The following is a 14503-nucleotide window of genomic DNA, read 5'->3' on the forward strand; positions in this document are numbered from 1 at the left end:
AAGTGCTGTACTGTACCTGTGGTTAACTGAGACAAAAGAAGATTAAATTACACCACCAGTATATATACATTTTATGTAAGATGTTCTAAGGTTGTTCTGTATTAAATGTAGTTTTAGTTTGTTGCTACCTGCAAGTGCAATGTGGAGCAGAGAGGTCAGCGATCTGTTTTCTGCTGCCACTGGTTTAAGCTCCAGACCTTAGTTTAGCTATTATGTTTACAATATCATGCTACACCTTCTCTTTCTCAGGGCTGGAAGAAGGGGATCGTGTTTGTGAATGGGAAGAACTTGGGTCGATACTGGAATATTGGACCTCAAGATACCCTTTATGTGCCAGGAACCTGGCTATATTATGGCAGCAATGAGGTGAGTCATCTCGTGCTCCTAACTTACTTTGTCCATCTCCACATTTGCATTCATCAGGTGGTATAATTTCCTAGCGTTCCTGCTTCCATCACAGCGTCTTTGCCTCCCTTCACAGATTACAATATTTGAGGAATATGAGGTTGGACAGACACTATACTCTGTGGATACTCCAATTCTCGGGAGAACGCACTATGTGGATTAGTTGCCGTTAAACATGGACATCTCCCGCAATGACATACAATGAGAAAGCGGGGACGTCTGGATCTGCCTAAATCACGCTGTCCCTGTCATCAGGCACAAGTCAACAATACGTGGGAGGCAGAAGGTCCCAGGTTATCACGGCTCGACACCGGTGCTACTTCTTTCTGTTGAATGTAGAGCAGTAGATCTGCCACTTCAGGTTTAATTATAGGAGCTCTCTACTCAGGGGTCAGCAAGGGCAATTCTTGTATATAGAAAAAAAATCATCTTTTTATGTTATTTTGTACATTTTTATTGATAAAACTTGACCGGTCAACTTTAAATGTAATATAAATATGTGTACATTTTTCACACAAGGGCCTAATCTCTACCCAATTTAATCGCCTCTACTCGCCATAAAAAAATAAATGTTTCCTTTTTTGTTTTTTTTACCACGGTGAACTCCTGTTGCTCCTGTATTTCGCAATGACTTTTACAATTCCGTAGATGCTGTAAAATGGAGCAAAAACAGAAAGGTACCATAATGGACTAAAAAAAAAAAACCTCAAAATATGTAGCAAAAAGTACAGAGGTGCGTGCCTTCAACAGTATGGCAACACTGTGAAAATGTTTCTAAATACAAACAAAAGAAGAGGAAAGCAGCATTCAAAGGACGCGGAGCCTCACCTACCCGATGAAAGGCCCAAGACGGCCTGGGACGTTGCAGCTGTTGCTGGCTCCACTAAATAAATACCAGTTGTTTCCACCTGATACAGAGTCACGTCCTATCCATTGCCAGAGCATTTCAGACCGGGGGTCTTATCCTTTTGAGTGCTGTTTTCCTCTCTTTTTTTTGTTTTGTTGCCTATCAGGGAAAATTAAAATGGCTGCTTCCATTCACACACATTAAAACAGGTGTTGCCATAGTAACAGCCGATGCCAGTTAAATAATAAACAGGTGAAAACTCAAATATATGAGCACAATATAAACCAACAGTTTACACTATGACTTCATTTTTGTTGTTTGGGAGGTTTTCTTCTTTAAACGTTATTATACAGTCAGTGCATAACTCTGAGCAGCAAAATGAAATGTGTACAGAGAATGTGCAGGACGCCGAGGTGTTGGTTTTATGGAAATTATTTCAGGGCATTAACCTTTTCACTGCCCTATTGACATACCTGGCACAAAACAGGACTTGGAACAGCAGAGGTCCATGTGCCGTACCAGGTATATCATTATTTAAATGCTCGTATTCTAGGGGCTAATGGTTAGAAACTTGGACACTCCACTTTCGTTTCTGACGTTGGGGGAGGAAGGGCGCGGCAATACGATCGGCAGCAAAGCGATCACATAACCGGAAGTCCAGTAGTACTCAGGTGCTGGCGGACTTCCACCATCAACAAGATTAGAATTGTGCTCTAAGGGTACTCCACACTTCTGGCCCATCATACTCCTAGAGACCTACTGAAATGTTTCTTCTGCACTGATAGAATACCCTCGTTCCTGCTCACATCTTATACAGTACTCAGGTCTACTGTAGGTCTTACAAAGTAGACAATTGAGATAATTGGAACATAATGCTCTTAATACTGTTATATATTACAACCCAATCCAAAACTCACACACAAGAAACAGACAGTAGTTTTAAAGACACTTTTTTCCCCACAAACATTCATTTTTTTTTTTTTTTACCTTTTTAAATATGCAAAAACAAAACAAACAAAAAATTTCGTTCCAGAAAACAATATTATTATTTAAAAACAGCAGCTTCTGGTGTCTGCAGGAGAGGTGGCAACATGGAAGGTAATTTGGGGTAAAGAGGACTATTTATTAAAGTCTCTTTTTTTCACCACCTCCTTCACAATCATTCTCCCTCTTCCCTGCATTATATCCTTTTCACTAAGTGCATTTATCTGGGCATGTTTGTTGAGGAGTAAAATAACCAACTTACAGGGACAGCAGAATGTTGCCATTTACTGCACTGTGCAAAGATCTGCAAGTTAGTGATACAATGGTCTGCAGTGATCATAAGCTGCGTTAGCCATGATCCCACACGCTGCTTCTGCTTTGGACGTTACAGTCGAATCACTGCCTTCTGGGTGTTGCAGTATTCCATCACTACGTCACTTGGGTTCGAATGAACACTAGAAAGGCTGCTTTATTCTGTGTATCTATCAAAACATACCTCCCAATTGCTTGCTTTTTATGTATTATAAATACATTGGGGGAATTCATTAGTGTAACGAAACGCCAAAATGCATCGTTTATATGATGGATGGGAGTAGTGCCCCTTTGCAGCACTATCGCACTTCAGAGTTTACCTACAGTAGTGCTCCATTCTCCACTATCACAGTTTAATGAAAACACCCCAGTCTGATTTTCAAGCTCTTAAATAAAATCTTCAGCAGGTCAGATTGTTATAGACTTATCCTCTAAAAATACAAATTTGTGGCTATTAGAATCAGTAGCTCCAAGTCACTTGCACGTGTAACCTCTATTTTTAGTGGGAATTGATTTGTAGCAGTTACTCTACACTGATGAATTCCACCCAATGACCCATAGAGTGACCTGCGGAGCACTGCTGTACTATTCACTCCCTGCAGAGGGACATGTGTACCCACCTTCTGCAGGAGACTATTCACTGCTCTGGAAGTGAAGAAATAATGGGTGTGAGAACACTCTCACCACACCTTATTGCAGGGGGTGGGGAGACGATGGGTCATCAGCACCCTGGGCCTCGCTGCTTATCTTAGCACTTTCATATCCGTTCATATCCGTCACAAACCAACATCACTCTGGAGCTCAACAGGGGTTGGGCTGTGATCCTTTGGAAGAGGAATCCGGGTTCTTCATGCCCTGCTATCCCTAACTTTCCCTCCATCACATGTGCTGTGCTTCTTTGATAAAATAACATACACGTGGAGTCCTGTGCAAGCTGCGGGGCTTGGGACGGTGGACCTCCGTTCTGGAGAAGATGTCCCCAGAAGCACTCTCTCTGTACACCTGTCTGAGGAGAGGCCCGAAGAACAGAAAGTGCGATGCCTGGGAGCAGCCCCTGTGGAGAAATGAAAGCAAACTGTACATCATATTGGGATCACAAACAAACTGCACATTTTATCCCATGTGTCAGTTCTATGACATGATTTACCACCTGAGATCTTGCATACAATAGTTATTCCTAGAGCTTGCATTGATTTGCCACAGTTTTACTGTATATGGTTCAAATGTATGAAACAAAATATTAATAAATGTTTTCCCTATGTCAACATAGATTTTATTTTGTTTGCATATTGACGAATGAACACTAATATAAAAAAATGTTGCCTCTGTCACTATGTTGTAGTAGAGAAGGGGGAGAGAATGGTGTTGCAGTATCTGCATTATGAAACTATTTACTAGGTTCTCAGATAGGGGGCATGCAAGAGGCTTTCCACGGACTAAATCAAGATAAATATGGGGGAAAGGAATAGTGATAGCAGCAACACAAAGGCAAAAAAGAGAGGATGATGGATTATGAGTACTGTAGGTGTAAAGGGAATGTACATCAAGATTAGAGCTAGGGAACTGGGCATGTATTTTTAGCGGTAGAGAAGGAACTGATAAACAATGAGAAAATTAGGAGGAAAGTCAAAATGTAAGAATATAACAGAAATCATATAAAAACTAGAAAGAATACATTGTAGGAAAAAATCACTCAAATTTTGATAAAAATCAATAGGTGGAAAGTAAAGGTCTACAAAATGGTGCACAATAACACAAATGAATAACTTTGCCAATAAAATGAAAATAACTAAATTCACCAAGCACCACTAAAATAGCGGTGGTTAAAGTTCACCCATAAAGCTGCACACATTTACAGTGTTTTAGGCAACTTTGGGAAATGTGGCACTTTGTGAAGTGATTTTCTTGAAGCTTGACATGTTTCGCAAAGTAATTAGCGTTTAAATTCTGTGAAGTTTTTCAGCAAGCTTTTGCCATTTGTGCAAATTCCTTAACATTGTTCACAAACCTGTTGTCATTATACAAAGTAGTTAACACATTGGCAAAGAAAACCTTGATAAAATTGCACATCACAACTTACATGAGAAAGTAGCATGTGTGTACCCTTTCATAGGCAGTGGGTAGTTACATTGTTAACGATGAGTTGCAATACATTCTTTCAACTTGACCAAACCCCTATTTTAATGATGGTACACTTCTGAAGTTTTCTGATGATCACACTCTTTCCTTGAAATACAGATATAGCCAATATTCTTGCAATCGGTGGTACGCTGCAGCGTTACGTACACAACGCACCAGCGTGAGAAACAGCCATTGTTTTGAATCAGCCGTATGCAAGGAGAGAGAACGGATACCATGCCAATTCACCTGTGGGAGTATGCCACAGGTTGCAATAACGTCGGTTAGATCTGTATCTAGGTTATCAAATATGTCAATCCTTTTGTCACGATTTAAACATACAGTTAAAAAGAGCGGAACTGTTATAACCAGAAAAAATTGCATTTTAGCAATTTTTTCATTTTGTAGGTTGGCACAAAGTTAATTGAGTGTATTTTAGGTAGAGAAATTATTTTAATTTAAAAACCTCCTTTATACGGCAGCGCCACTCAAAGATAACTCAGCTGCATAAGGAACATGCAGAGAATAAGACTGCAACTCTGTCTACTGTATAGATCCAGAGCCCCTATCTTCACTCTGCATCAGAGAAGTTTAAACGTATTGACATGCCTGAGGTACAAGCTCTATTGGTTTAAGATGTTGTTCCCTGACTGTCTCACCTTTTGCTTGTCTTGTCTCAGATCTCCACATTGGAATCTGTGAAGCCTTTCTTCCCTTCATTCACAAGCACTGGTTTCTCTGTCCGAGTGTGCCAAACCAGGATCTGAAAAGACCACAGTGCACTAATTAGCTGCAGGACCTAAATCCCAAATGCCACTTCATAGTGCGCGATACAAGACGTTCCCAGACCAGGATACAACAGAAGTGAAAGTTGAGAGAGAGAAACGGAGCACTGGCGAATGGAACAATCAAAAAATGTGTTTCCCATAAAAAATTGTAATTATTTATTAGTCATGAAGACAAAGAAACTAAGGTGCCCCCCTCCCCCCCCCCCTCACCTACGAGTTTCATGCCGTGGCACTTTATCAAGCTTATTCAACAGAAGTGCTCTGATTAAGATGAAACCCTCCACTTCCATTGCATTGGGTTGGCAGTTGTAAGATGGCCAGGAATTGCAGAACTAATTATTTCGGGCCCTATTTAGGCCCATATTTACTAATATTTGTATTGGAAGGTGATTATGGCATTGCACCACTTAGTAAAAATTGTTCACAGCTTTTCAAGCATGGATGAGTAGAAGACATGTCCTGTAAACCTATAAGGGTTGAGTTCAAATATTCCTCTCTCCAGCACGTACCTTAGTGCAATTGGCAGCTTTGGGTTCCAGGTCACTGAGGGTTACCAGCTCCCTCAGCAGGCTGCTTTCTTGGTAACCTCCTTTCACCCCTCGCAATTTGAAGTATGCCTGAGGCCTCTGAAGAATCAACCGCAGATTAATGGCAAAGCCTGCCATGTCTATGGCAAATGGTCTGTGTGGGTCAAATACAGTTTTCCATCCGTAAACTTTCCCAGCAGCATTGACTTTGGGGGACTCATAGCGCAGGCCTCCGACAAATGCCACCGGCCACACGGACACTTTCCTGGTGTTCCGCATCTGGGGACACACACAAGAATATGTGTATTATTGAGTGGTATTGTTTGGTAAGCTTTTAATAAATGTTCAATTAAAAGGGTAAACACCAAGGTACTGTAGGCATTGCAACTATAATCATATTATTTCTAATCAAATCATTATAATGAGATGTTGTCCTGACATCATCATAGTTAAATTGCTGATTGAATCAGAGTTCTGGTGCTCATGATATTATCTGGCAGTAGGCCACACGAGTGTTCCAATGAACAATGCTACGACTGAATTACAAGATACACTTTCAGTTTGAATACACCAGCAGCATAACAACAATGGTTTTGCTTATAAAAGAGGCACCTTATGTAATCTGCAGTGGCATTTGTAGGGTTTCTTATTTGGGGTGACAGCTGGAGTGTCAGAGGTCAGTGCTTTGGAGGCAAACTTGAGACAATAACATGGTCTCAAAGTAGTCACCCACCCTACTCTTGACTAAATAGCCAACAATAAAAAAACATTGGTCAGGGCAGGTTCAGTATCAGCTCTATTCACTGACAGAGGCCTGGAACGAATTGCTTTGAAATTAAAGGCTGCTCCTTCCAGTGAATTAATTAAATCAAATCCCAGCGGGACATTTCGTGAGCAAGGACCAGCTAGACTGTTTCAGAGTTACACTGCAAACGTATATACGGGCTGGTCGCTTACAGGGGCCACAATGTATTCATGGTAAGTTATACTGAAACAAGAGCCTTTGAGTGGTTTAAGACCTGTTGTCATCTTCTAGGGATGAGAGGAGCATAGATTTGAAACCCTTCTCCAAACTCACCTCCTCAAACAGATCAAGACTGTAAGTGTTATCATCATCTGCAAAATACACCACTCCAGGCATGCTGCTATTCCTATTAAAAGTTTCTCTGAGCCATCGCAGGGCCAGATTCCTCTGCATGGTCCCACGGGGTATCCGGGGATCCCGTGTATCTGCCCTCAGCTTGTAATTTCGTGGTGTCTCTACATTGAGGTGGGTGTAATTGAGGCCAGACTCCTGAAGCATCCTAGTGACCAGAGTCGTGCGACGCTGAGAATCCTCCACCAGAATCCAGTGAAGATTGGGGACATGAAGCAACGTGTTGGAGAGACGAGTCAGCTCGGCTTTCTGCACTGGCCGGCTGTATGTGGGAGTAATGACATGGATGGTGGGAAGGTTCCCCATCCAGGGAGGGGGACGTGTGTACACATACTCTGTCCGCACAACCTCCACGATATCCCGGTCAGAGGAGCAGTATTCCCTGGAGTCAGAGCCTGGGTTTATATCCCTCCGTCCTTCACTCCCTTCCTCTGTAATGAATAAAGCACAGTCACCAGTTATTGCCTGAGGATGCGGAGTGTGAGGAGTGAGACTGCCATACTCATGTACAGGGAGATCTGTATCAAGTGTCGCAAACTGGAGCATTACTCCAAAAACGGGCAAATTGCATCATTTTGACTCTGCGTCACATTATGTCACTGTATCCAGGTGCTTTGCTCCAAATCGCTGTACTTGCACAGGGAAACAATTTTGGGAGAGGTTGTAGGATGTGTTAGGGGAAAAGATAGTGAAATATTACGATGAGATATATAAAAAAAATTGTGCCTGTAACTGGAGTACTTTGGGTCAAATAAATCGTCTTGGTCCGAGTCTGCTCCTGAGTGATCAGCAGCAAATGTAAGAAGCAAGATTAACAAGCTTCATACATAGGCTGCTGATGCAAATTTATGTCAATTATATTTTTTTTACTAGGGTTTGCAACTAATTGCACCTTGATCTTGATACACAGGGCTGTAAAAATCTACTTGTCACTTGTCCGGGACAGGTTGCAAAATTGGGGGATGGGGAGGGGAGGGATATGCAGAGCTAAAAGACTGTAGCTGCTGCAGAACATCTTTGGAAGCAGAGGGGTGAATCACCGCTCTGCTTCTTGAAGTTGCGCCCCATAATCCCTTGCATAGCCGGATGCAGTAATTGACAGATCTACTTTCAAGGATGTATTGCAGCAGCCACTGCCTTTTCTGCCCCAGCCCCTGTTGTGGGCGTGTTATCTCCCACAGTGGGCCGGTACAGGTGGGTGAACATTTTCCAATTCTGCTGACATATATCTATGATCGCACTTACCAATCTGCCAAACCTTTAACCGTGTTGGTTGCCAGATGGATCTGCAATGGACTACTTTGAAATATGCTATAGACTCACAAGTTTTATCAGGGCCATATCTCAGTAAGGAGTTTGCACTGGACTTTTTCAATCGATGTGTGTTCTAAGTTCTAACACACCATTTACTGCTGACTGTAGGTGCAGTAAAAGCATTCATGCATTCAACCTCCTGTAATAAATTTGTATCATTCATGGCATATACTGTGTTAGGGAGAAATCCCTGTTATCACATAAGAAATGAGAAATCCCTCTAACCATTGTGACTTAAATTAACTGAAAATGCGAGTGTTTAGCATCAACAATGTAAGCTGAATTACCCCAGGAATTGTGGCTGCAAGGAACATTTTAAATGCTGCCGACCATAGGAAGAGATGCTCTGTGCACCCGTAAGATCCATTTGAATAGTTCTGTGCATGAGCCATGACTAGCGATAAAATAGCATCGTTTGTGAGCTTTGCACTATTGAAAAATAATAATTGTCAACCACTTTGCCGACAAAGGGGCCTGCAACAGGCTGCACGTTCCGACAGCAAAAGTGTTAATCTCAGAGCCCCACTTCAGATATACACAAAGTGTGAATAGAAATATCCATCTGCCACCAGCACTTAGAAACGTATCCGAGGCTCCACAATGGGAAAGCTTCAGTGCTGCATTTGATTGCTATTGATGTGAGTAAGCAATAGGCGGATGGAAGGCAGCTGAAGTGCAGAAAAAGAATAGATACATTAAACGCGGTTCTTATGAGTAAGGGATAAAATAGAGAGTTGGTCGTAGGTGAAGATAGGTATAGGGATGTGGTGAATACAAATGAATAGGAGTGGGGATGAGTATGAGAAAAATTAGAATAGAGTGGAGGGGTTGAATATAGTGCTTAATGTGGGGAATGTGCATGTTGCATGGTGAGTATACTGTAGTACAAGTTGATGAGTATTAAGTGGATTGGTGAGTATAAGGCCAGCTTCCCAGTGGCCGCCGCGGCACACGCTACGGTGTGCGTGCCACACACCACAGCATAGCCCTCTATGGGGCAGGCCGCAGTGGCTGTGTGTGTGTGTGTGTGTGTGTGTGTGTGTGTGTGTGGGCGCACAAAGCGAGACAAGAATTTTGTATTCCACTGCTGCGACGCGATCATGTGTTCGGCGCGCACCAATAGAAGGGCAGATATGCCCCATCATGGCTGCACCCCCCGTCATGGCCCCGCTCCCCTAGAGCTCCCCTACAGACCGCGGCTGTAAACTGTGCACGCGCCGCCAAGTTGCCAGGCGCACGTGCTGTACGTGAGACTGGGGCCGTAGCCTAAGAGGTTTAGCATGAGGGACTGCAGATGGTGATTATGGGGTGTGTCCATGAATAAATAGTTGCAACAAAAGACAAAAAAGCCCTAATGCCACATCCAACATGACAAATGATTAAGTTAAATACTATCTATCATTCTTCTCGTAAGTAAGGATCGTTAGTCACTCCTCTGTCTGACGCATTATAAACCTGCAACCACATCACACCTGCACATGTTCTCTTTACCTCTCTACTGGAGGAAGAAGTCTCTCAATGGACTGGTCACTCACAACGATAGGTTCAAAATGGGCAATTGTGAATAATATCCCCGCCAGCCAAATGCATCCGCGGTCGTAGTCCCCAATGGTGCTCTCGTAGCATATCACTTCTCCTTTGAAAAACTCGCCTGTGTGTGATGAAACGCGTTAGGATACGTCATCACGACACAACGTCATCATGCAGGAGCGTGATTAGACCGGATCACGCCTGGAGCAGTGCTGAGGCCAGGGAACATCGGAGCCTTCGCTGAGACAAGCTGTGGAGTTTGCGGCTTTCCGTTGCAAGCGTTCCAGGCTTCCACCTGCCGGCTGCCCCTCTCACGCTGAGAGAGCACCATTGAGGACTACGACCGCGGATGCATTTGGCTGGCAAGGATATTATTCACAATTGCCCATTTTTAACCTATCTTTGTGAGTGACCCTCTTCCCCCTTTCCCAAAATAAATGTACTCTTTTATGCTATGGGGCTTGCGTTCTCTTTTCTCTCTCTTTTCTAGGTCTTTTTATGAATGTGGTTCATCCTCCTGAGAGCTGCCTTATTATACCCCTCTACTAGAAGAGCCTGTATATTATCAGAGACACTATTGGACACTGTCAAGGGACTGGTTTTTATATTTATTTCTAATTTTGTTCATTTATGTTCTTTATGGTATTGTATGATTCACTTTGTATGTCACAGAATCAATTGATTGTATTAATTGATATCACAAATATCATTTTATATATATATATAAATAAGTATGAAATAATTAATTAAATATAAAATAATTAGTGTTAGTGAATTCGTAGATATATATATATATCTACGAATTCACTAACACTAATTATTTTATATTTAATTAATTATTTCATACTTATTTATATTTTTTAGCGCTACTATATATTTTTGCTACACACACACACACACACACACACACACACACACACACACACACACACACACACACACACACACACACACACACACACACACACACACACACACACACACACACACAGAGTGTAGTGGGTTTGGGTATTGAGCTCGCAGGGACTGTGTGCATGAGTAAATGCTTACTGATTTGTTAATGTGTTTGGTGAGTATAGGGTTTAGTGGTAAGGGGGATCTTGATGATTATGGGACGTGTTCATAAATAGTGGGGTAAGTTGGTGAGTTGTGCGTTCGGGATACATTTAGTATGGTGTAAGTCAGTGAATATTGGGCAGGTTGGTGAAAATGGGGAAAGTTAGTATGATGTGGGTTGGTGAGTCTGGGGTAATGTAGGGATTTATAGTGAATATGGGATATGGAAGTACAAGTGATAGTGAATGCTGATGTGAGTAGGGGTTGCATAGAGGCTTCTCACCCTTGTGTGCAGTGAGCAGCGGGGACAGAGTGCTGTGGTGCCACACGGTGATGAGTAAAGTCCAGGGAAGAACGATGAGCACAATAGCCAGAATGTCCCTTCTCTTCAGCATCTCCAGGGTGGGCTGACCCCAGTGCTCCTCATTACCTGAGGAGGACACCCCGATAGCCCAGAGAACAGCAAAGCAGACAGGAGAAAGATCAGTATACAGACAAAGAGGTGCAGGAGACACAGCAGAACTCACACAGCCACCTCTTACCAGTGTTTATAACCCACCCATTGCAGCAGACTGGGGATCCCAGGCGCTGCCCGGAAGGGAGAGGGAGATCACAGAGGTTTGTGGCCCAAGCCCCTCACTGGCCAGGACCTTCTGAAGAATCGGAGGGAGGGAATCCTGTGAGGAGGAAACCACAGTTTGTAATGATATTTGTGGGTTTATCAACCATTATAACATTTGAATGATGAAGGCACACTTTTAAAAATAACAAACCACAGCCATATTATGTAGCATACTCCGTGCTAGGGATTCTCACTAAATTCCCATAATAACAGTTCAGAATAAAGGATCTTCTATGCATTATACTATCTTGTACAATGTGCATATCTCCCCATGTCCCTCCCAAAGAAAACAACAAACCCAATACAAATATCTATGCATATTTACAAAGAAACTATCCTGCAGCTCGTACACAACAACTGTATTTGACTCTGAAGTCGTCACTGCTATGTCTGCATTCCATCTGACATTGCCTTGTCTGCTGTCAATGCATCGAGTCTCAATGAGTCTTTCAGGGTGCTTGATGTCCCTCTCTGATCTTCTCAATGTTGGCATTTCAACTGAATTCAAGCTGTCATCTTGTAACATGCCCATTTTCTAATTATGTTTCAGGTATTCGAATGGAAAAGTTTCCATTGGCTGTTAGCCTGTCTGGACTTTTATGTTTTATACTCTTTGATTACTCTGAAGTGTGTCGCCCTGGTCTGTGGGGCATATATAGGGCCTTTGCTGCAGTTGTTCCATGATGGTACATCTCTGGCCCCAAGTAATAGAGATGTGATTTCATAGACAAACACTTCCTTCTGGGTTAAGCTGTGAAATATTGAGGGCTTTTCTGTCAAAGTAATATCTTTTTTTTTTCTTTTGTGCTGTTCTTTCATCTCTCTTATTTGTTTATTTTCTTGAGATTTCAGCGAGTTTTCCACTTGGCTTATTGCTTCCCATGAACAGTTGGGCTGGAGAAAAAACATTGTCAGCTGGCATACTTCAGTAAACTAATAAAGCTCTGTACAAATCACCCCTGCATTCAAAAGTTGTATCTGCCATAAAGTTCTTCACTGTCTTGACTGACGCATACAGGAGTGGTAAGCCTCGCTCAGCCTAGGTAGGGAAAGAGAAAGGTGCTCCTCTGGGGTAGAATAACGCTATATACTACAAAAAGAGAAAGCAGCCCCAGTTGTGAGAACTCTGTTCCCTTAAGTATGAACTGGTTATAAAGGATAAAAATGAGCTTTGAATAGGTAAATTTAAATAATGGAGTAGCTAACCGAGGAAAAACAAACAATATACCCGACCTGCACTCGAGAAGTACTAGAGTGAGCAATACACAAATTTGAACAATTTAGGGATAGTACTAACCTACATAAGCCAAATTGCATGTGATCAGGGAACTAGTGGCTCCTGATTGGGGTCACTAGTTCGTAGTTAGCTACTCCATTATTTTAATTTACCTATTAACATTTACCTATTAATTAATTGTATCCTCTATCACCAATTCATTACTTAAAGCTGCAGTTTTTTTTTTTTTTTTACTTCAATAGTTTCATGTGGGCAATCTCTAATTACCTAAAAAACTGCTTAGCTGCCGGTCAATTCGTTCTCCGTCTATTGATCGGCAAAGTTTGGTGACATCTTTAAATATGGGGAATGTAAATCGTTGCTATAGGAACAAGCATGCTTGTTAAAATAGAATACAAGAAAATTGGTCTTTCAAAGTTGTTTTTTTTTTAAAACAGAAAATGCTAAAAGTATTTTTTCTTACTACAGAACTGATTTATTAAAAAAAAACCACACATGCAGGATATTGCCTGAACTGCAGCTTTAAGGGACCTAGTGCCCACAACTGGGGCTGCTTTCTCTTTCTGTAGTATATATATCGTGACTGACCTTTCTACCAATCCATTTGATTGAGAGTAAATTGCCTACGTTGGGAAATTGCCTACGTTCAGCACTGGAAAATTGTTGTTTTTTTTATTGTTCATTCAATATATTATATTATACAATGTGCATATCTCAACACTAGGGGGAGATGTTGGCACAAAAATAAGCAGTAGAGCCACTGTAATGTAACAATAAATATGCAAACTAGATGCCCAATATACAGTACATATTAATATTTCTTTGTAAGGTAGATAATAGTGAAAATAAGGGTTGCAGACTTGTCTGAGACATGTGAATGTGCTCATATGTTATATTTTTATTTGCTTTGTAAGGTACAAAATATCTCAATACAACAAAACTGCTGGTTAAAGAGTACCACAAGCACAAACGAAATACACAATACAGGCACAATAGCTAAGCCGATCTCAATCCAGATGGGCAAAATCAAACATAACATAATATTTCCATACTTCCCATATAGAGTACCAATAAATGTCTGGTACATGCATATATACATTACCAGAAATATATATATATATATATATATATATATATATATATATATATCACAGAAAGCAGAAGCACATGCCCCATAGTGTTTTACCATTTAATACATTTATTAGGTTGATGAAAATCGCATAGTATAAAACCTGATAACAGGTGTGAATCTCTGGGGCTAGATGCAGCACGCCAACTGACGTCACTACCGGAAACCACCAATCAGAACAGCTCTACGCGTTCTGTCACTGGCAAGCAACTTCCTCAGGAGAATACTTTCTGAGGAAGTTGCTTGCTAGTGACGAAACGCGTAGAGCTGTTCTGATTGGTGGTTCCAGTAGTGACGTCATTTGGCGTGCTGCATCTAGCCCCGCCCCCTGATCACAGCCAACCTGGAAATCCCCTGCTCAGCAGTGTGTCAGCGTAGACATCAGCTGCTGAACTGGAGCCCTGCTCCCCTGGAGCACTGAATACCATGAACTGAGCCCAGGCTGGAGGCTGCAGCAGGGAGGGGATTCATTCTGGTT

General features: G+C 41.9%; 2 protein-coding genes across 6 annotated transcripts in view; one reads left to right on the forward strand and one right to left on the reverse strand.

Moving 5' to 3' along the window:
• Positions 1-1165, forward strand: part of LOC142496666 (beta-galactosidase-1-like protein 2) — a 64142-nt gene extending 62977 nt beyond the window's left edge. For both annotated transcript variants that reach the window (XM_075603378.1, XM_075603377.1), the window contains exons 18-19: positions 250-366; positions 482-1165. In XM_075603378.1, coding sequence (XP_075459493.1) covers positions 250-366; positions 482-568 — 204 coding nt within the window. In that variant the 3' untranslated portion in view covers positions 569-1165. The remainder of the gene's footprint in view (positions 1-249; positions 367-481) is intronic.
• Positions 1166-2404: 1239 nt separating this feature from the next.
• The window catches only part of B3GAT1 (beta-1,3-glucuronyltransferase 1), a 28433-nt gene continuing 16334 nt past the window's right edge, over positions 2405-14503 (reverse strand). For 2 of the 4 annotated variants that reach the window (XM_075603382.1, XM_075603381.1), the window contains exons 2-7: positions 11597-11714; positions 11321-11467; positions 7060-7568; positions 5964-6260; positions 5326-5429; positions 2405-3602 (exon numbers count right to left, since the gene is read on the reverse strand). In XM_075603382.1, the coding sequence (XP_075459497.1) occupies positions 5343-5429; positions 5964-6260; positions 7060-7568; positions 11321-11467; positions 11597-11600 (1044 nt within the window). In that variant the 5' untranslated portion in view covers positions 11601-11714 and the 3' untranslated portion in view covers positions 2405-3602; positions 5326-5342. Of the gene's footprint in view, positions 3603-5325; positions 5430-5963; positions 6261-7059; positions 7569-11320; positions 11468-11579; positions 11715-14503 lie in introns of all 4 variants that reach the window. The other 2 variants (XM_075603384.1, XM_075603383.1) reach the window with 2 other exon arrangements.

This window comes from Ascaphus truei, chromosome 6 (genome assembly GCF_040206685.1).
Source record: "Ascaphus truei isolate aAscTru1 chromosome 6, aAscTru1.hap1, whole genome shotgun sequence".
In the NCBI taxonomy this organism is placed as follows: domain Eukaryota; kingdom Metazoa; phylum Chordata; class Amphibia; order Anura; family Ascaphidae; genus Ascaphus; species Ascaphus truei.